This window comes from Pelodiscus sinensis, chromosome 2 (assembly GCF_052426305.1).
Source record: "Pelodiscus sinensis isolate ZL-2025 chromosome 2, ASM5242630v1, whole genome shotgun sequence".
Lineage (NCBI taxonomy): Eukaryota > Metazoa > Chordata > Testudines > Trionychidae > Pelodiscus > Pelodiscus sinensis.
Genome location: NC_143053.1, coordinates 183,380,895 through 183,404,179, shown reverse-complemented (window position 1 = coordinate 183,404,179; position 23,285 = coordinate 183,380,895). Strand labels below are relative to the sequence as shown.

Genomic DNA, 23,285 nt, shown 5'->3' with positions numbered 1-23,285 from the left:
GTTCCAATCATTGAAATCTGCAGGGCGTCCGCGTGGTCGTCACTCCATACCTTTTCGGCACACTACGCGCTGGCACAGCAGGCTAGGGAGGATGCAGGGTTGGGCTCTCCGGTCCTCAGCTCTGTATTGTAAATATGTATGTGTTATCTGTACCACATTGCACTTTTCTACAGTTAGTTCTATGTTCGGTTAGTTGAATAAATATGTTTGGTTTGTTCAACTTTCGTGGACTTCTCTTTCTCAGTGCTCCAACCCCTCCTCTTTGAAGCGGGGTTGGCTTGGAAGTCACCTAATTCGAATGGACGTGAGCAACCACTCGAAGAAGAAAAACAGTTACTTACCTGTAACTGTTGTTCTTCGAGATGTGTTGCTCATGTCCATTCGATTCCCCCCCTACCTCCTCTTCGTCGGAGCATCCAGCAAGAAGGAACTGAGGTGGGGGAGCGCCGGCAGAGGTGCTTATGCCCCGCCACTACGACACCACTCCAGGGGGCGCCCTGCCGGCGCTACGGGTACCGCTAGGGAAAACGATCCGGAAGACGTGGTGCACACGGTGCGCACACCTAATTCGAATGGACATGAGCAACACATCTCGAAGAACAACAGTTACAGGTAAGTAACTGTTCTTTTCTATGGTAAGGCACAGAGATCATAGATTCTTTATATATATAAATGAACTCACCCATTGTGTCCTAAATGCATGGGAGCCTTAGAATGCAATATTAATACATTAGATATAAGTCTGACTTCAGGGTAAGAGAAAATTAAATCTATTAATCCAGAAGTATTTTTACCTCATTGAAGGAAACTGTTGTTGTCACAAGGGGATTCTAGTTCCTAGACAAGGCTCTTAGTAATTTGTCAAACAAAATTATACACATTTTGCATTTTTGGTTTTTGTTTTCTGCAGTTTATCTTCTTGAAAATGTATTACAATCTATAGTTTAATTTGATAAAATTACAGCATTCATTGCAAAACCCCAAATGTTTTCAAGTTGCCTTTTTTCCCTTTTTTAACACTTGGGTCCACCATTAGTACAATAGCAATAAACAGAAATGTAAGGTATTATTAATTATTCAGAACCACTCTCTCTTGAGTTAAAACATCGACAAACATTATGTTTCTCAATATCAACATGAGGCACTGTGGTTGCTATTAAAACTCAGTTTATTCTATCACAGCATCCTAGAGCCCTCAATAAAGATAGGAAAAGACTGTAACATCTCAAACAGGGTGATAATTTGGTAGATGCTGATTTTATTTTAGGTCTCGATTCATGGCATCATCCTTATTTAACAAAGTGTTTAAAAATGTTTAACTTGGAACAGTGATTTGTTGAAGTAGGGCCTTAATGGGAGCAACATAGATAGATAGCAGTAGTTCCATTTCTCAGATGAGGAAGCTGAGACACAGGGATGTGAAGTGACTTGCCCTAGAGAAACAGGATCTAGAATTAGAACACTCAAATGCATCACTTCTAGCCAAACAGCTATAGCTGAGAAATATGATCCAGGAAAGCTAATTTCTAGTCCCTTCCTTTGCTATTGGGCTACCCCCACTGAATTATTATCATAGTATAGGTTGAACCTCTCTAGTCTGGTACTTTCTGGTCCTGCAATATCTGTGGTCCAGCATGATTTTACTTAGCCAAACGTCCACTTATCACAGATGTGGCCAAGTTTCCCATATTTCCATAAAGTTTATTTACAGCCACCAGTCCTGGCTCTCAGTATTCTGTGCTGTTATTTAACTCTAATTTACTCCTAAATGTTTTCCACTGCTTTCTGGGCTCTTTGAAGTGTTGGTAATGCTGACCTCCTGTGGTTTGGCAAATTCTCTGGTTCAGCAACAGTCAGATCCTGAGTGTGCCAGACTAGAGAGGTTCAACCTGTATTTCACAACTGTTCCTCAGAAGGCCTATTTTGTGGCATACAATATTTTAGAAGAAATACTGTGGTATCCTACTCTCATTCATTGTCATAACAATAAATTGATATTTGAAGCTAGAAAGAGCCAAGATGCTTAATTGTTAATTACTATAACCCTGTTCACTTCAATGTGGCTATGTTGATTTCTACTAGGTCTATATTTCTTGGTCAACATTTAATCTCTTCTCAGTAAACAACTTTTTGTAGGAATATGAACAGAGTTACTGTAAGTGTTACTACAATGCCATAAAGTAAATTTTAACCATAATTAATTTAAAATGATAAATGTTTAGTAGAACGTACTTTTAAATTGTTCCATTTGGACAGAAATGACGTGAAAATATGTTAAAGGCCATTAAAGAGTTGTTATTTTGATTTGGGAAAAGCTTCTTTAAAGGTCAGAAAAAGGAGTATAACATTTAAAACTAGATTTTGTCTGATGAGCAAGCTGAAGGAAGCTTTCCAGCTAAAATATCTCTAATGCTGTGTTCTACCCCTAGTGTATATTTTCACAAATATCTTCTTGTATTATATATTTGATTTGCATCCAAAATGCTGACACAGCTCCACTTGGGTATTTCAGTCTTACAACATTTATGCAGGCAGTACAATAGCAACATGCTTCATGGCCATAATTTCATTTGAGTTCTTTTTTTAAAATTGTCCCCAGTTTCTAAAGATTGTTGAAGTGATGTTTAATTTTTTAGTGTGTAGACTTCTGAGAATAAATAACTGTATCAACAAAATAAGTCAACTAAAATATTTACTCGGTGTTGCTCCGGTCCTTCCAGGCAGAGGGTTGAGAGTGTGAGAGCTGCAGGAGTCAGGGTAGGGATTTAGGCATGTAGGGGGCTGCAGGAGTCAGGGCAGGGGGCTGTAGGTGTGGGGGGGTGAAGGAGTCAGGGGCTGCGGGTGAGGAGGGTCTCAGGACAGGATTGTGTGGGAAGGTGCTGGAGTCAGGGGTGCGGGGTAAAGAGGGGATCAAGGCAAAGGGGTGAGGAGGAGTGCTGGAATCAAGAGTTAGAGGGTGAGGAGAGGCTCACACCAGGGGTTCTGAGTGTGTGGGGGGGGAGCAGAGCAGGATTCAGTATTGTGGGGTGAGGAGGTTCAGGGCAAAGGGTATGGGGCCCCTTCTTTGGCCCCTTCCTGCTCCCCTGTGGTCATAACATGATATAACTGTCTCTGCTAGCAACCTGCTTCTTTTCCATGTTATGAAAAATAATCACATTCCAGGTACATCCCATTGTACTGGCACAACCAAGCCCTGACCTTGCTTTAAGTTAGGATAAGAGGAAACTGCCTATCAAATTTGGTGGTCCTAGCTCTTACTGTTTAGGAGGAGTTCTTGAACAGAGAAAGGAACAGACATAATCACTCACAAACTCTCTCAAATATATAGTAGATTATGCATCGATCTGCTCCAAATTGTCTTTTAAATAAACAGTGAACTCTGTTCTTTAAAAAAAAAGGGGGGGGGGGGAATATACTCATTTTATGGTAAAAAGGAAAATGATTGAAGTTATGTTGTTTTGTCTGGTTGGAGCACATATTAACTACTCTTCCTTAGAATGAGGGGTTCTTGATAATTTTATTAAGCTCATTTATATTGTATACATTTTCACACACATGAATTCACTTGAATTAGTTAATTTATAACATTATTCTTGGAATGAGCTGAGGATTTTTAAGGAATTTTGTTCATTATTTAAAAGGAAAGCTCATAAATGAGTCCTGGTACTATTAATTATGATTCAAAACAATCTGCTCTTGTTGTAATAGAAAACTGATCTTCTTTCAAATCCCCTGGACCATAATTTATCCCACTTCTAACATCCCTCAGCAGATACTGAACTGCTGAGATCTCAAAATTATCAAAGGGCTGACATTGTGCCATACCTAAATTCTGTTCCTATTTCTGCATTCCTTTCAGATTTGTCTAGATTACCTTTTGTGGGCCTGTTTTAGCTTCAGCTAATTGCCAATTAATTCAAGTTCACTAAGGGCTTATTAACACGGCATGACAAAGTGTTCTGAAGGGGTGTTATTTGTAAAGTGCTCTAACTGCCCCATGTAAACCCTGCCAGTATGCTGTAAAAGATATCTGTTTTGCATTAACCTAAGTCCTTTTAGACTCTGAGCATGCCAACAGGATTGACATGGGGCAGATAGAATGCTTTACAGATCGCTCCCTTCTAAAGTGCTTTGTCACATCATGTAGACAATCCTTTAAAGGACTGTAAATGCTAGGCTAGTCATGGCAGACATATTTCAGGACACAAATATTTGTGGAGTTGTGTAGACTAGAATTTATTGTTTAATTTGCATTGATTCACAATCAGTGAACAGGATTTAAAACAAGACTCGAATTCAGATTTAAATACATGCAACTACTACAAACTCTTACTTTATTCCAGAGATTCCTGAAGATCCACAAATCGCAGAAGAATATTATAATGATGTGTTTGATTCTTGTTCGGAAACAAGTGAAGAGGAGGGGCAGGATGAGGAGGAAGAGGATAATATAGAAGTATTACAGACTGTCTCTAAAACAATTCAACAGGTATATATGATTCTTTGTGTTAATAATATATGTGCAAATGCTAATTTTTCCAATTCGAGTAGCAAATAGTAAAATACCAAAGTGTCTAATCTTGATCAGTTGACCATTTTTAATTCCCACTGACTTGGAGAACTGTAGATTTTTGGTGCTTCTTGAAATCATTTTTGGGGGTGGGTATGAGGTGGAGAGTGAAAGATTCCTTCATCGCTGCAACATTAGGGGTAACATTTCCAAAGATGTCTTAGTGACTTAGCAACCTGAGAGTAAAAGTTTCAAAACATGACATGAGCACTTGGGAGCCCAAGTCTCACTGAAAGATAATGGGCTGCAAGCTCCTAAATGTTTAAGTTACATTTTAAAGTGGGTTTCAGCTTCCTGAGTTATGAGATTTTGAAAATTTTACCCTAGACCTTCAACCTAAGTTATGTGTTTGAATTGTACTGTTTCTGATTTCAGTTGCAAACACTTGATGAGACTGAGATTTTTTACATGTTAATGAAACCAAACATACTGCAACTACTAAACAAATTATAAATAACTTCTAACTAGATGAGGAGTTTTTCAGACACTGGGTCATGGCTTGTAAGGGCAAGTTGCAAGATGCTTTGTTTACTTGCGTATCCGCGGGTATGGGCAATCCATCTACTGACCACAGATCACGGTTCCCAGCCAATGGGAGCCGCAGGAAGCGGTGTCCCAGTTCACAATGCCTCCCGCAGCTGCCATTGGCCAGGAATGGCAATCCGCAGTATACTGTCGCTGTGATCACCCGTAGCTGCAGAGGCACAGGAAGACAAAGCATCTTGTAGACATCTAGCTGCTTGCCCTAACACGCTGGGACCCAGAGTTTGAAAAAATTGATTGCCCAGATAAGGCACAGATAAGATTGCTTGTGTAGGAAAATGTAATGATCCCGGGACAGCAACATGGCCGCCCACTGACTTGGAAGAGGAAGCACCCTCTAAAATCCCTTGGGGGGCAGGTCCAGCCACACCTAGCCCCGCCCACAGGAAGCCAGAGGGTGGGTCTAGGGCTATAAGAGCTACAGGCTCAGTCAGAGCCAGGCAGCCGACCTGAGCAGACACCTGGCCCCGGCTTCTGCAGCAAAGGGCTCAGCTGGGAAGCCATGGTGCTCAGCCAGCTGGATCTAGGTGCAGCCTCCCTGGGCTGAGCGCAGGACAGCTGGGCAGGAGGGAACAGAAGCGGCTGCCCGGCCAGCTGGCCATGGTGCTCAGCCAGGGTGCACCACACTCCACGTGAGCTGGTGCACAGGGGAAGCCGCCGATCAGTTGGAGCGCGGGGCAGCCTCCTCCGGGCAGAGCCCACACCCAGCTGGCCAGGTAGCTTCCCCTGTGCACCAGCCCACGTGGAGCATGGTGCACCCTGGCTGAGCGCCATGGCCAGCTGGCCAGGCAGCCGCTTCTGTTCCCTCCAACCCGGCAGCCCTGCGCTCAGCCCAGGGAGGCTGGACCTACCTAGCTCCAGCTGTGCTGGAGCAAAAGATGAAGGCTTCCTGAGGATCCTGGCACAGCCTCCCGGTCTGAGAGCAGGGCAGCTGGGCTAGAGCGAAGCGAAGGGGCTGCCCGGCCAGCTGGCCATGGTGCTCAGCCAGGGTGCACCATGCTTCACGTGGGCTGGTGCACAGGGGAAGCTGCCTGGCCATGGCACTCAGCCAGGGATTTCCCGAACCCCTTCCCATGGGGGTGTATATCCCCCTGAATTTCCCCAGCACCCCCCAGTTTTGTGAGCTATGATGCCATACAGCCCACCTTCACCCTCACGGTCTCACCCCTCTTCTGCCCTGATCCGCCCCCCTTTTAAATTTGAACAATCCCCTTAATTTCAATTCATGGGGAGGCTACTCTGTTCAGCCCAGGTACACCATGTTCCACATGGGCTGACAGAGGAGAAGCCACCCCATCAGGTGGAGTGGGGCAGCTGAATGCCACAGCCAAGAGGCCAGGCAGCTTCCTCTCTGTGCCATATTCTAGGAGCCTCAGTTTCTCCCCAGACATAGACCTGCCCAGCCCTGCCTTCTGGGGAGTTTTCCTCAGTGCCTGGTAATGAGAATGGAACCTCAGCTGCTTTTCCTTTCCCTGTCCTTTCCCAGGCCAGGTGTAACTGGTCCCGTCCAGCCCAGTGACAGTAAAGCCCGGAGAGGCCCTCGTATTGACTTGTGGTGTCTTGAGTGTATCCATCACTGACAGCAGCTATGATTCTAACTGGGTCTGGCGGGGTCCTATGAAAGGCCTGGGGCCTGGTGAAGCTGTCCCTGCTGGGTTCCAGATCTAGCAGACCACACTGACTATGAAAATTTTAAATTCTAAATCCAAACAGTTGTAAAAGCTGTGTTCGGGCTGTCCATGACAATAATATCACCACACTGTACCAAAACACAAATATCACACATTTGGTAGTTTAGTGCTATCTTGCTTTTTAATTTAGCTCTACCTCCCTTCCTGGCGATAAACATGAATGGCAAACCTAGGCCACCTAAGAAATAAAAAATGTACAACTTGCACGTGGAATGGGAAAATGAATTTCTGTTCACAAATATAAAAGATAAGAGCGTATGCTTGATATGTCATCAAAGTTTATCATTAAGTAAAAGGAGCAATTTGGAACGACACCACACAACAGTACATAGAAAATTCAAGGATAGTTTTCCCTTGAATGGCATGTTACGTACAAAGAAAGTTAATGAACTGAAGGCCATTTTGAAAGCTCGACAGTCATTTTTTAAACCAGCAGCAAAAGGCAAGGCCTGCACTGAAGCATCATTTCGTATTTGCCATTTGCTGGCAAAACATAAGAAATCATTCACAGATGGGGAAATAATTAAAGAAGCAATGATTGTGGTAGCTGACTCTTTATTAAAAGATTTTAAAAACTAAAGAAGAAATAATGACAGCGATCCAGGGAGTGTCACTTGGTGCTTCCACAGTAGCAAGAAGAGTGGAATCTTTGTCAGAAGACATCTTTTAGCAACTACAGCAGGACCTGAAGGACTGCAAATGCTTCTCACTGCAGTTTGATTAATCTATTAACATGACCGACACTGCCCAGCTGATTTTTGCACATATGGTTTTTAAGGATATGACAATTAAAGAGGATCTTCTCACCCTTTTGCCCATTAAAGAGAGAACAAGAGGTGAGGATATATACAACACATTCAAAAAGTATGTGCTTGAGAAAAACATTCCAATCAAGAAATTGGTTTCCATCACAACAGATGGTGCACCAGCCACGCTTGGCGCAAATGCAGGCTTTGTTGCATTTTGCAGGAATGATTCTGATGTCCCTTCTTTTGTCAATTATCACTGTATAATCCACCAGCAAGTAGTAGCAAGTAAAGTTATGGACTTCTGTCCTATAATGAAAGTAGTTGTTAAGATTTTAAACTCAATTCGAGCAAGACCTCTTCAGCATCGCCTGTTTAAATCCTTACTCAACAAACTGGATGCTGCCTGTGGTGAACTAATCCTCCATGCTGATGTGAGGTGGTTAAGTCAAGGAAAGGTCCTGCAAAGATTTTTAGAGCTGATGCCTGAAATTAACACTTTTCTTAAATCAAGGAATGAAGTGTACAGTGAGCTGTCAGATAGTGCATGGTTGCTAGACTTTGGGTTCCTTACAGATATGACATCAAAACTGAGTGAGCTGAACTGTGAACTTCAGGGAAAGGACAGAGACTTAGCACATATGCTCAGTGCTGTGAATGCATTCAAATTGAAACTGGGCCTATGGTCCTCCGAATTAGAGAATAAAACACTGCATGACTTCCCAAGTTTGGGGGGAATACTAGAAAAAATGAATGAGAGAGGAAAAATGGTTCCACCCAGAAAACTTCTGTGCACACATGAAGAAATTAGCAGACGAATTCAACAGGAGATTTCAGGAATTAGATGTGGTGGAATCAATTGTCATGTTTGTCTTAAATCCATTCCTTCAAGTAGAAGACATTCGCGGCTTGGCTACAAAATTTCATCAGGTGTTTCATTTACAAAGCAATGGACTTAATATGGAGATTATTACTATGCAAAATGATATTGAGCTGAAAGTCAGAGCAAAGGACAGTGATTTTTGAAGAATGGTAAACAGAGAAAAATATCCACTTCTGTCATCTTGTGCTTTCAAAGTGAAGGCTTACTTTGGCTCCACATACCTCTGTGAGACAGCATTTTCCTAATTAAAGATAATTAAGTCCAAGTATCGCACCCGCCTCACAGATGCCCATCTGATGGACTGTATACGACTAGCAATCTCAGACTACAACCCAGACCTCAAGACACTGACAGATACTGTTCAGTCACAGGTGTCACACTGAGACTTTGTTATTGGAGGAAAAAATATATAATTATCAATACTTGATTTTAGATTTACAAAATAGCAGAGAACAAAATGTATAATTGTAAATGTTTCGTTTGACATTTAAATAGCATGAATTAAAAACAGACCATTTCTTTCATAACTATAAACATGTGATTTTAATTTTATATATTGCATAATTTAAAAATAAACTGTTTAACAGAGTGTATAAGGGCTGGGGATAGCAAGTGATGGACAGGAGAATAGAGAGGGCTTGGCTTCAAGGAAGGGGTGGAATGGTAGATCTTCACCTGTTCTGAGACTTAAAAGGTGATCTCGGGTGTAAAAAGGTTGGAGATCACTGCTTTACAGGAAGTATTTCTAACTACTGTACTGCCTTTCTAACACAGTATTAGGGAATCTATGCCATCAGTTAAACTCAGGCTTAAAAGTTTATGCCAAAACAGTCTCATATCTGATCTGGAAATATCCAGATATTATACATAAAACAAGGAACTGTGCAGATTAAACACAAAATAATATGATAGGGTTACAATTGTGTTTTGCTCTGGAGAGAGTTAATGTTTTAAAGCTTACTGAAAATCAAAATAGTCTCAAGACTCTGAAAAAAGCACGGATCATATAGGTATGTCTCCTAAAAAATATGAAGTCTTTTTCCACATGTGTTTTACTAAAGATGTATGAACATTCAGAAGCAGTATAGATATTATGTTATAGCTAGTGATCTTACAAAGTTTTAATTAGTCAATCAAAAATCAGCAGAATATGTCAGGGAATGCTTTTGATGTGATTGTTCAGGATCAGTAATCTGCTGGGGCTACATAGACTGAATGTAGCATAAACCACTAGCAATGGTGCATAAACCACTCAGATGCTTGAAAAATCCATCATAATGTGCTCCCAAAAATACAGTATTGCTCACTGTCATCAGCCCATATTGTATTTTTCCTGTTAGCATTATGCTTTTAGTTTTCATTTGACTTTCATCTACCATGTCAGAGAGTTCTATCAGAAAGTGTCAATCAGTAGTGTTTTTTGACATGAAGACTGTTCCTTAGAATTATCAAAAGACAGCAGATATAAATAGAGTTCTTAATAATGCAGAGTGAATTAGGTATTGGCAGTCAGATTTAGGCAGAGTGACATTTAATCATTTCTTGGTGATTCACAGTTCAATGACAACAAAAGCTAGTATTGGGGATTGGGAGGAATGTTTAATTGACATTTCTTGTCTGAATCTGATCCCTCATCTACATATGCCTATTTGTTTTCCCCTACAGCACACATGCACAGGTTCTGTTAACATTATAGAAAGACGTGTGTGCATAATGAGAAGAGAGCAGACAGTAATATTCATTTTTTTATCACTGCCTTTCTCAAGTGACTCTCTTTATTGGTTTCCCCCTATAGTAGCATCCTTTTTGTGGAAAAGACTGACCCTGTTTTGGAATATTATTAATGAAAACAATCTCCCATTTTCCAGGGGAGGGGGGAGCAAAAATTTAAAAAAAAATCAATTTCACGAGTAAAGAATTGGGGACAGGGCCTGATCCAAAGCCTGGTGAGATTAATAGGGGCCTTTCTGTTGGTTTCATTGGACTTTGGGTCATGCCAAATATGAGTACGTAAATCTTTTTGGTAGAATCTGCCTTGCTAGTAAGTTTCAGGGACTGCTTCTGCTCCTGTTGATTTTAATGGTAAAATTCCAATTGACCTCCATCGGAGTGAGATTGGACCCTTAATGTGGACCCTTTTGATATAGCATTCATACCTTTCCTTCCTTGAAATAACTGAAAAAATACAATCACCAGTGAGGTGTTTGAATGTGTGTTTATAAATGCACTATAATGTGTTATCCATGAACCTCTGCAAAGACTTCATTCTGTAAGAAGTTTTACTTCATAGTAGGAGTAGTTGCATAGTACTTCATGGGGTAACGCCATGATCAATGAATCCTTGAATACATGCATGGGGCATAACTCCATTTCACCTTAGGGAGTAGGGTATACCGACCACCACCTTGATTTTGGAATGGATTCAGTGTCCCAAACCTCTGCTAATTCTTCTGCCCAAAGCCAGGTTTTGTGCAAGAAAGAGGGAAATTTTAACCTTTAATGAATCTGACAATTACTTTTCCAGGCTTCTGGCTCCCTGATGGTTTTATACATGTATTTGTTTAAGGAACACTGATTTTCTAATTGCGTGAGAGGTAACAAGGCCAAATAACATGGGAATCGCAAAACTTTCTTTACCATCAGCAAAAAATGTTGTTGTTCAATGAAAGTTTCATGTTGGTTTTAATTTAGCTGAGGTGATAATGGACACACTCCATTTCAATTTATAATCTTGATTTTTATGCTTGCACTTGATGCTAATGCTAATATAGGACTTGCCTTTAATGATTTGGTAAGGCAAGTCTAATTAATTCAGTACATTAGCTTCTTGTTTTGAATGTCTGCCTGAGAATCAGCTGGTATAAATTGGTATAGCTGTTGGCTTCATCAGAGTTATGCTGAATTACACCAGTGAAAATTGGACACAACCTCTCTGAGATACAGTAATGAACTTGTGTTTGTTACAATGCATACGGTATGCTTTAATATGTCAAGAAACCAGACTTAGTATACTACAGGTGCTGGCAGTCTGGTATGCATTCAGGAAGTATTCCATTAGGTTCCTAAGGCATATCTTAGTATAGGCTAGTTTTGTCTATTTTGCAAAGCACCTTAACTCTCCTCATGAGGGACTTTGCCTTCCAAGCAAAATAGATGTATTTTTTCTATTTGAGGTATCTATCTTAATGTAAAATCTGAGTGGAGATAAGACACAGGTAGCGTTACCTCATTGTAGCTAATTGAAGTCAACCATGTTCCTCTCCCCTGCACACAGCTAACTAAATTTGGCCTTGACTAGCTTCATCAAGGTAAAAACTACAGTGACTTTGATTCACCAGGAGTTTAAAAACACACCATTTTTGCAATGAAGGCATAGCTCCTAAGGGTATGTCAACACAAGGATAAAAGATGAATGGCACAACCACAGCTCTCAGGGTCAAGGAGCAAAATTAGTGCTTTGAGGGCTGGGGCAGTTTAAAAATGTTACTTTTCTCCTCCTGACCTTTCCTCCTTTTCTCCTCTTCCTATATGTCTGCATCCATCCTGAACAAGAAAGGAGTACACAGTAGTGGGGAACTGTCTGGATACCCATTACCTGTTCATTTCCAGCCCTAAACAGTTGGAGGGTTCTGATTATGTAGGCTTTTTATAAAGAGAGCATCTTTTTTTGTAATGAGGGGCAGGGTGGGATGCATGGTCTGGTCTCTGCTGAAACACACCTTTTTCCACATTAACTTTTGTTAGCAATGGTTTTTTTGTTTGTGTTTGTTACTCCATTAGACTGCTGTACACACAGGATGCTATGTTGGTAGTTTAGTAAATCAGTTATATTCTTTAATCCACTTTTAGCAAAATTTAAAATTTAAAAAAATCATTTTGTCTCAGAACAGTCAGGACACAAAGGGCATATCTACACATCAGGGTTTAACTTGAAATAAGCTGCGCTAATTGAGCTATGTCAGTTGGTGATGTCTACACAGCACTTATTTCAAAATAGAGCACTCCTCCTCCAATTTCCCTTACTCATAAAATGAGGGTTACAGGAGTCGGAGTAAGAAGTCTTCCAGTTTGACGGTATTTCGACATTATGTTGAAATAACTGCCGACTGTGTAGACACAGACTATGTTATTTCAAAATAATGCTAGTTATTTTGAAATAATGTTGCTGTGTAGACATAGCCAAAGAAGGGAATGGTGGACAAAGCAAAATTATCAATAATACAACACTAAAACTTTCCACAAAACGTAACATTTCTGCTGAGATAATTTATTTTTGTCTTACAAAACAATATATCCTCAATTGACATGCAAAAAGCTCTTTTCTCCATAACGCTTCATTTCTTACCCAAAGGAGGTTCTGCCCCAATGAAGTAATGCTTCCTACCTGTCCCAGGAATGGAGCAACACTTAATATATTGCCTTCATCTTAAGTATATTGTGGCCCGGTACCATAGGAGCAGCTGTTCTGTCAGAATTCAGGTACAAACTGAGAGGTTTCCATTAGATGTCTCCACTTACTCTAGAGCCAGAGCTTTAGCAGCTGTACATCAGCATAGCTACACGGATGTTCTCAGAATTGTGCTGCTGTATCTCAGTGAGAACTAGACTCAACATATCTCTTTGAGATACAGGAACAAACTTGACTTTGTTGTTCTGCATATAAAAACTAATGCGGTATGTTTCAAAATGTCAGTATACCAGACTTGGTAGACTGTGGGTGCTGGCAGACTTGTCAAAGGCTTGATCAGCAAGCTTTTCTGTAAACATCTGAAACCTCACAGCAAAGCAGAAATTGTATCCAGCTCCACCATTCTCATCTCCCTTTTTTTTTTAAGTAACGCCTTGCCTACATGGCGAGTGAGCGTGTAGCAAGCCATAGTGGGAATCATGTTGCACACCAACTCACTGTGTGTATGCTGCTATTGCACACAACAAGTTCCATACCTTAAGCGTGCTATGAAATTTTGTTTTCTGGGGGAGGGAGGTCCATGCAGTAAGTTAATGCATGGCAAGCTAGTGGACTCCAGTGCTGATGTTTTTGCTGAGATCGCATAAGATACTAAATAGCAGCTCAAATTCTATAAAACATCCTACACATTTGTTCTACATGTTTGCAGTTCTGTAAGGCAACTAATGTCAGAAAATCCATGTCTATAATGTCACCCAAAACTTGACATTTGGGAGAGGAAAAAAGTAGAAAATGGTCTTGCTTATTGGGTTCAATTGTGTGTATTTGTTCTGAATGTGAGGTTCCAATGTTGACATGAGTAGGATTACTCAGCATAGGAAACTCTTGGATAGTAAGTGTTTGCAGGGTCAGACTCATGATGTAGAATGCTTAACATTCATATTTCTTCCAATTCTAATGCTCTTTCTCACTTTTCCATGACCAGGATACTGATGTCGAGGCAATGGTCAGGCATTTGGAGAGCGTCCTGAATAACAGCTCTGTAGGTGAGATGATGTCTTTTCTTCAAAACTAATTGTAATATTTACTAAAGTCTTAGGCAGTCTTTATGGTCTGCATTCTGCTCACTCCCTTTTCAGTCCAACTGCTTGTAGGAGATTTTATAAAAGTGGCCTTAATTGCTTTCTTCATCAACTCCATAAAGCATCCAATGCAGTCATGTCAAGATGACATTGTTTTACTATCATGGTGTGAGAAATAGACATAAAGCATTATTATATAGCAGTGGGTAGTGGTAAACTGAAGCATATGCTTGTGATGTCTGTAGGAAAAGATTTTGAAAACTAGATTTCAGAAGACTTCCTCCTCCAAAGAAAAAAAAAGAAACCTGTCATATGTACAGAAGGAGATTGTTTTCACGTCACCCAAAAGGAGAGTGCCCATGGAGTTCAGTCACATAGTGAATGTTCGAGGAGTCCTGTGGCACCTTAAATAATAACAGATTGAGAAATTATTAAAAAAGTGATAGAGAATAAGACAGAGAATATCTTACTGCCTCTGCATAAATCCATGGTATGCCCACATCTTGAATACTGCATATAGCTGTGGTTGCCTTATCTCAAAAAAGATATCTTGGCATTGGAAAAGGTTCAGAAAAGGGCAACAAAAATTATTAAGGGTTTGGAGCTGGTGCTATATGAAGAGAGGTTAAAAAGACTGGGGCTTTTCACCTTAGAAAAGAGGAGACTCAAGGGCAATATGATAGAGGTCTATAAAATCATGACAGGTATTGAGAAGTGAATACGGAAAAATTACTTATTTCCATAAAATAAGAACTAGGGGTCACCAAATGAAATTAATAGGTAGCAGGTTTAAAACAACCAAAAGGAAGTATTTCTTCACACAGCACACAATCAACCTATGGAACTCTTTGACAGAGGATGTTATGAAGACCAGGTCTTTAACAGGGTGCAAAAAAAAAAAAGAACTAGATGAATTCATGGAGGTGAGGTCCATCAATACTTATTAGCCAGGATGGGTAGGAATGGTGTCCCTAGCCTCTGTTTGTCAGAGGCTGGAAATGGATAACAAGAGAGGGATCATGTGATAATTACCTGTTCTGTCCTCTCCCTCTGGGGTATCTGGCATTGGCCACTGTCAGAAGACAGGATACTGGGCTAGATAAACCTTTGGTATGACCCAGTGTGGCTGTTCTTATGTTCTTATTTATTTGGGCATAAGCTTTCATGGGCAAAAATCTACTTCATCAGATGTGCATGTCCAAATACATTTTTTAGTCTTTAAGGTGCCACAGGGCTTCTCATTGTTTTTACGAATACAGACTAACATGGCTATCCCTCTGATAATGAAAGTTGTTATGCATTATAATGTCTGGTTGAAGTATCCATATAGCTGTCATTTTCCTAGACTAGAGAAAAAATGTTGCTTCTTTAAGGATATTTATTTTTGAGTGGACCAGCTCTGAATCTGCTACAGTTAATTAACAATTTATCACAAGATATGAGAAAGAGGCCACAAAGGAGAAATACTGTGTCACATTGCCCAGATGAAAAATATTGCATTCGTGTATTTGTGCCTACAAGAATAAGGAAAAAAAAACATGTTTCGGATTACAGTGTTTCTGAGTTTTGGGATATGACACATGATTTGATATTTTTTTCTATTCCTTCTTCCTGAGCAGTGATCTCAGTGTGGTCAAGGGAATAAAATCCACATCTTTGAGTCCAGAGGCTAGTGTTCTATTCCCTGCTCTGCCACTGGCTTGAAATGAGACCTTGGGCAAGTCACTATATTTTTGTGTGTCACTTTCTGAATCTGTAAAATTGGGATAATAAGACTTATCCTTATAAAGAACTTCATAATCTTCAGAGGAAAGGTACAGTATAGCTGTTCAGTCTAATGCTAATAGTCATTAAAAATAAAATAAGCAGGGTTATGTCCAGCCAAAAATTGATTAAGACTAAACGTAGTAATTTGCTTTATGATATAACATGAAAAGGATTAATTTTTATAATATTCTTACTAGAATTCTATAGCTATTAGCACATATTATAATGACAGAAAAGGCAATTACAGTTGTCTTTTTTAATTCAACCAGGATTGGAAAGAAAACAATATTTGCTTTAATATACAGTGTCTCACTCTTGGTAGATATGTAATAACAATAGATTCCTAAATTCGCAAGATTTTAGCCTTAAAGTCTCTTTTTCAAATACTAGTTATGAATTTTCAATTTCTTAGGTTATGTTCAGAAGTTAAAAGTAAAGTTTAAATGAGGGAAGAATATTAGGTTGACATTGGCACAGTTACTACCTGTAGAATACAGGACAGATTTTTATTTCTGCTCCTGATAGATGTAAGTAATGAACTTTAAGTTTTGAAATATGTCTGACAAGTTCTGTGTTGAAAGTTAAAACTGTTCTCCAAGCTGTGTTAATACGTAGATATGTGTGATCTATTTTAAACAAATATAAGAGATGATAATGAAAGAGAAATGTTAATAGCTATTTTGTCATTATTTGCTCAGTGTCCAATAAGGGTCTCTAAAATGTATTCTCATAAGCAGAGGCAGTGCTATCCCATAAGAAGAAATATTTAAGGGGTCCCCCCTCAACACATACTAAAAAAGTGAATAGAGGGCCATATTGAGTTTTTTAGGGCCCTAAGCAATTGCACTTAGTCTGCTTTTGCCTAGCATGAGCTTTTCTCTTAAGTCTTTCAAATATAATGCTACAAAGCTGCAGAGGGTAAACTTACTACATTTTGCATTCTATGATATAAATGCTAATTAAAAGAGTCACTTAAATAAGATATTTCTTCTTAACCTAGATTGTGAAAACCAGAAACATCCAGATTTGGAACCAAGGAAAAGAATTCTTATAAGCGGAAGTCAATCTATGGTTTAGTTATGAGTATATTTTGTAAAAGTCACAGACAAATCATGGGCAATAAACAAAAATTTGTGGGTAGCTCTAGTAATTAGAAATGAGAACCTAACATTTCACTTGAGTTTTTTATCATTCTTTTCATTTAGGATTTATCCTGGGAATAAGTTGAATTATTTCAAGAAGTTTTTTAAACCAAAATATAAAATTTTCTCTGGCAATTTTTGTATGAAGTATCATTCCTTATTTTACAGTTTCTGTATTACATATTGCAACACATAAATAAAGCATTTCACTGATGTGAGAAAATGGGATGCAAAAAATCAATATTTACTTCCGTAAGATCTCTGATACTCTGACTAGATGCAAAGTATAATACTTGTAAAGAGTGTCCAGAAATATGCTGGGAAGTATTCATACCAGAGTAAATACTTTTATCTTTTAGTGTGTGTCACTAACATAATAATTAGATGTAGGATCCCTGGCCTCTACATTTTTCGCCACCATTTTTATTCTATGAATTCTGTTCTTTTGAATGTGGCTCCAGATGCTGTATGACTTTCGCATAGAAGAATGCCCAGTTCACATGGTCACAGAGTAACTTGCACATAGCATTCATTTACAGATTTGGCATGAATTTCATTAAATTAACAAGACCCATGTGAAATTAAAGAGCTATTCTCAATTTCTATGAACGGTACAGAAATACTGGGAGCTGATGCAGATTTTGTACTGGTCAGAATCTCCAGGACTTTTCCTTTTTGAAACCATCGTGAAGCAAAAATGTGCAGTTTCACATAGTTCTTAGAGGAGCTCTAACTAGTATATGCCTTCTCAAGTCAATGGAGGCAATGTTGCTGATGATACATTAAGCATGCAATTTGTTTTCCAGTATCTTAGTGGCTGTGAATAGTTCTTTTGGTGTAAAAATTCAGTTTTTAGTTTCAAAGAATGTAATTCTGACCCCTTAAAGTCTGACTTCACTGGGATCAGGATTTCACTTAAAGGGTTTTCACTGAGCATGAACATACTAACAATTCAGCTATATTCCAGTATTCATTCTGGATTACCTGTACAGCTGCATACAGAGTATGCTTTGGGTCCAAGAGGACAGAGATGGAATCTCTGTCCATGCTGTTTAAAACAAAAAACAAAAAAACAAAAACAAAAACAAAAAAAGCTACAGAATTGGATAGGTCTGAAAAGAAAGCCATAAGAATGAATTAACATTTGGAAATGAAAGATTTAAGGGATTCAATCTGTTTATTTTATAGAAGGAGGAAGGCTAGAGGTAATTTGATCACTTTGTATTAATAGCTGCATAGGGCAAAGATATTTGATATTGAAGAGCTCTTCAATCTAGCAGATAAGAGTATGATAAGATTAGTGGCTGTAAGTTGAAGCTAGAAAAATTCTAACTGAAAATAAGATGCAAATTTTTCAGTGAGAGTAATTAGCCAGTGGGACAACTTACTGAAAGACATGAGTTGTTAAGCTTGGCTGTCTTTCTACACGATATGCTCTAGACTCAATCACAGATTATTGGGCTGGATGTAGGAATCCCTGTGTAAACTTCTCTGGTCTGTGTTCACAGGTACCAATTTTCCAATATGCCAAGGGGGTACTTGACCCTGGGTCCTGCCCCTATTCCATCTCTTCTCCCAAAACCTTAGCCCTGCCCCTTCCTGCTCCTACTCCACCTCCATCCCACCTCTTCCCATGCCCTCTCCACCCCTGCCCCATCTTGTTCCAATCCCTCCCCTTAGTGTGCTGCTATTCCAATGAGCCCCTGTGCATCCAGATCCTCCCTGCACCTGTATCTCCCATTGAGCCCACTCACCCAGATTTCCCCACACAGAACCCTCTCAACCCACACCTGGATCTCTCCACACTGACCCCCCACACTTGGATCCTGCCTAGTTGAGCCTTTCCTCCCATACCTGGCACAGAGGGGAAGGACTCTTGTGTTTTTCTGGTGCTGGCTGGTTCTTGCACTGTGTCAGGTTTGGCTACTGCCTCAGGACTAAGTCACATCCCGGGGATAGCCACACAGTGATCTCGTACCTATATGCAGCCAGTGACCTGTGCTCCCCAATGTCATGCTGGAACCTCCACATTAATGTCACAGCTAAAAATTACACAATTTTAAAATATTGTGCACAGCATTTTTTCTGTTGAAGAATTTTTAATATTTTCTTGCAGAATGCCCTCAGGAGTTATGGATAAACTGCTTTGAACTAGGTGCAAAATATTGTATTAATCAAGTGACAGCTTATAGAAAAACCACTTCTGCTAAAATAAATACCGTATATACTCGAGTATAAGCCGAGTTTTTCAGCACAGTTTTTGTGCTGAAAAATGCCCCCTCGGCTTATACTCGAGTCAGCATCTCGAGAACTGAGGCGGGCAAAGCCGCAGAGGCGCGGGACCCCCTCCCCCCGCGGCTGCGGCTTCAGTCCGGGAGCCTGTGGTCTGCTGGGGACGGTCCCCAGCAGACCACAGGCACCCAGATTGAAGCGGAAGCAGCGGCGCTTCCCCGCGCCTCTGAGGCTTTGCCAGAGCAAAGCCTCAGAGGCGCGGGGAACCTCCGCTGCTGCCACTTCAATCTGGGAGCCTGTGGTCTGCTGGGGACCGTCCCCAGCAGACCACAGGCTCCCGGACTGAAGCCGCAGCCGCGGGGGGTCCCGCGCCTCTGAGGCTTTGCTCTGGCAAAGCCTCAGAAGCGCGGGAACCCGCCCGGTGCCCCTGGTCTGCTGGAGACGGTCTCCAGCAGACCAGGGGCACCGGAGCAGCTTTCGCCCCGACTCATTTCCTGCCCTAGGCTGCCTCATTTCCTACCCTAGGCTTATACTCGGGTCAATACTTTTCCCCAGTTTTTTGGGGTAAAATTAGGTGCCTCGGCTTATATTCGGGTCGACTTATACTCGAGTATATACGGGTACCTTCTTTGCGGCCAGGGTTACCAAGCACCCTTGGAAAGGACTGTAAGGATGTGCTAGCAGTGCTAAAACCTTAACTGAAACCCCATATTTTATTATAACAGCCACTTCCCAGGATACTCCAGCCTAATGCCTTTGCATCAGCTCTACAATACCCATAAGATAATGTTTAATGGAGGGAAAGATATTAGTTTGTGTTTTGAGACCAAATTTTGTTTGGCCACTTGCCATTGTGAAGAAAAGGCAAAGTAAGAATGGTTTATTTAGCTTGAGTTCCCAGAAAGTCAAGAAGGATGTCATTAATAATTAAATGGTGGAGCAGAAGTAGCAAAAGTATTTGAGCAATAAATATGCAACGGCACTACTATAAGGAGACTATACTAGCTTCTTACCACAGTGATCTATCCTGCAATATTACTATTAGCTAGAATTTAGCAGGATGTCAGGCTTAATTCTACTTTGTCTTAAGAAAAATGCCATTCGCATCTTCTTTTTAAGTCAAAGGTGGTCAGGACATAGTTTTTAGGGCATCAGTACAATACAGACTGAGAGCAGGCCCAAGGATGGGGGATGGGGCAGAGAGAGCAACTGCCCCAGGGCCTGGTGATTCGAAAGAGCCTAGGGCTCCTGGCCACTGCTACTGCAGCAGGGGTGCAGCTGGATCCCTGGGCCCTTTAAATTGCTTCCAGATTCCCGCGTGGCACACTCTGGGCAGCACTCCAAGCTGGCTGGAGTAGACATAGTACACTCCAGGAAGTTCTGAGGGCTTTCTAGGGGAAGCTAGCCACAGCTCCACTCCTTCTGCCTGAGCCCTCCCATTCTGAGAGTGTGGATCCACACCCCCACCCTGTGCCTTCCCCAGAGGCCTGGCAAGACTATCAGCCTCAATGTGTGAGAGCAAAGAGAGTCACCTATCAATTCATCAGCATCATTTTGTTTGGCACCTGCAAAGTACTGACCATTTGCTCTGTGCTAGCAGCTCATGACAGTATAACTAAACTCCTCAGTGTCTCAGTTATATTGTCCTAAGCTCCTGGTGCAGAAAGCACTATGTGGATAGGAGGGCTTTTCCCATCCGTATAATTTACCACTTGTTGAGGAGGTGGATTAACTACACTAATGGGCAAAGCCCTCCCATTGGAAAAGGCATTGGAAGCCTTTCTGCTGAAGTGCTACAGCATCACAGCTGCCCAATGCAGCCTTTTAAGTTTAGACAAGCCCTTAGTTCAAGAGATTGAATGATAAGAGGCCTTTGTACACAGGGACATTTAGGGATGTTAATCTACATTAACTAACCCTGTGAATTAAAAGTAGATTAGTTTAATTGCATTAATCCCTCATGAGGACACTCTCATTCACAATTAAAGTAACTTTAATTCAGTTTCGTTTCATTCAATTTGGCATTGAATGACACTAAACTGATTTAAGGTCACTTTAATTCTTAATGTGAATGTCCACACAAGGTTTAATCCAGTGTATTGAATATACTTTACATTCACAACTTTAATTTATTCAGATCAGCTTTCCTTTCCTACTCAGACATATGCAGAGTACTTGCGTCCTGCTTGACCAAATTAGTAGATGAGCGTTTACATAGTTTTGCCCTGCAATCGAGCCTTTACATAAAATTATATTTTTAGCAGCTGCAGTGCATATTAATTGTTGACAAGAACCGAACAAGTCATACTCACCAACTTAACTATAGGCACAAAGATAAAACCTTGGTTACACAGTACTATTTAGGTACCAAACTAGTAGCTTAGGCTACTAAATGCACCCTCATCTATATGATAAATGGCCTTTGATAGTTTGTATTTCAGTGATTGTCTTAGCTTTCTTTCAGTAAGAGTAGCTGACATTTTGTAAATCTGGAGGCTTGTGACATGTAACTCATGTATGAAACGTATCTGGCTGTGTCTACTTGTTTTATTCCCCCTCACTTTAATAACAATATGATTTTAGTGGCCGATATCTCAAAAACTGTGAGGACCAAGACAATCGTGTGAATGCTCATCATCCCATCATTCATTGGTAAAGCACTAATTATTAATGGCAAGTCTGTCAGCCCCCTAGGTAAAGGGGGGCATATCTCCATGCTCCCAGAAGGAGCGAGACCTTGGGTTGAAGAGGCAAGAATGGGGCAGCCAGCCCTCAGTTTCAACTGGAATGTGCCAGACTAGCCCCTCCGCACACACACACCCTGCAGCCCTGAAAGCCACCCTATTGGCAGGACTGGAACTAAAGTTTAAGCAAAGGAGGACTGGATGTTAAAGCAGAAGTGTTGTGTAATTATTTGATTACCCCCATTATTTTGGTTGCCATTGCATAATAGTTATATAAATCTTCTCAGCTTCACGGAACATAAAGAAATATTAATATTACTCCTTTGACTGCCATTTTCTTCTCCCTTCAAAATCTGAGGACTTGTCCACACTAACATTTAATTGATGGCATGCTGGGGTGCAACTTTAGCCCACCATAGTCTAACCATTCATGTGCATCCTGCAGATTAACAGTCCATTAATGCACTTTGATCTAGACAAGTGTCAGAAAGAACTAGATCATAGAATCCTAGGGCTGGAAGAGACCTCAGGAGGTCATCAAGACCAGTCCCCTGTCCAAAGCAGGAACAACCCCAACTAAATCATCCCAGCCAGGACTTTGCCAAGCCGGGATTTAAAAATCTCTAGGGATGGAGATTTCACCACCTCCCTAGGTAACTCATTCCAGTGCTTCACTACCCTCCTAGTGAAATAGTTTTTCTTAATATCCAACCTAGACCTCTCCCACTGTAACTTGAGACCATTGCTCCTTGTTCTGCCCCATCTGTCACAACCGAGAACAGCCTCTCTCCTTCATCTCTGAAACTTCCTTTCAGGAAGTTGAAGGCTGCTATCAAATCCCCCCTCACTCTTCTTTTCTGCAGACTAAATAAGTCCAAATCTCTCAGTCTCTCCTTGTAGGTCATGTACTCCAGCCCCCTAATCATTTTGGTTGCCTTCTGCTGGACCCTCACCAATGCGTCCACATTCTTTCTGTAGTCGGGGGCCTAGAACAGGACGTAATACTCCAGGGCTATGTCTAGACTGGCATGATTTTCTGCAAATGCTTTTAAGGGAAAAGTTTTCCGTTAAAAGCATTTTCGGAAAAGAGCGTCTAGATTGGCACGGACGCTTTTCCGCAAAAGCACTTTTTGCGGAAAAGTGTCCGTGCCAATCTAGACGCGCTTTTCCGGAAAAAAGCTCCAATTGCCATTTTCGCAATTGGGGCTTTTTTGCAGAAAACAAATCTGAGCTGTCCACACTGGCCCTTTTGCGCAAAACTATTGCGCAAAAGGACTTTTGCCTGAACGGGAGCAGCATAGTATTTCCGCAAGAAGCACTGATTTCTTACAGTAGGAAGTCAGTGCTTTTGCGGAAATTCAAGCGGCTAGTATAGACAGCTGGCAAGTTTTTCCGGAAACGCGGCTGATTTTCCAGAAAAACTGGCCAGTCTAGACACAGCCCAGATGTAGCCTCACCAGTGCCGAATAAAGGGGAATAATTACTCTAGATCTGCTGGAAATGCTTCTCCTAATGTACCCTAATACGTCATTAGCCT

The 23,285-nt window shown here is 40.9% G+C and overlaps 1 protein-coding gene across 6 annotated transcripts in view; it reads left to right on the top strand.

Annotated features, from left to right (window-relative positions):
- Positions 1-23,285, top strand: part of NEK11 (NIMA related kinase 11) — a 214,479-nt gene that overhangs the window by 148,709 nt on the left and 42,485 nt on the right. For 5 of the 6 annotated variants that reach the window (XM_006117584.5, XM_089776602.1, XM_006117582.5 and 2 more), the window contains 2 exons: positions 4,344-4,489; positions 13,827-13,887. In XM_006117584.5, coding sequence (XP_006117646.3) covers positions 4,344-4,489; positions 13,827-13,887 — 207 coding nt within the window. Of the gene's footprint in view, positions 1-4,343; positions 4,490-13,826; positions 13,888-16,690; positions 17,023-23,285 lie in introns of those variants that run through there. The other variant, XM_025181917.3, reaches the window with a different exon arrangement.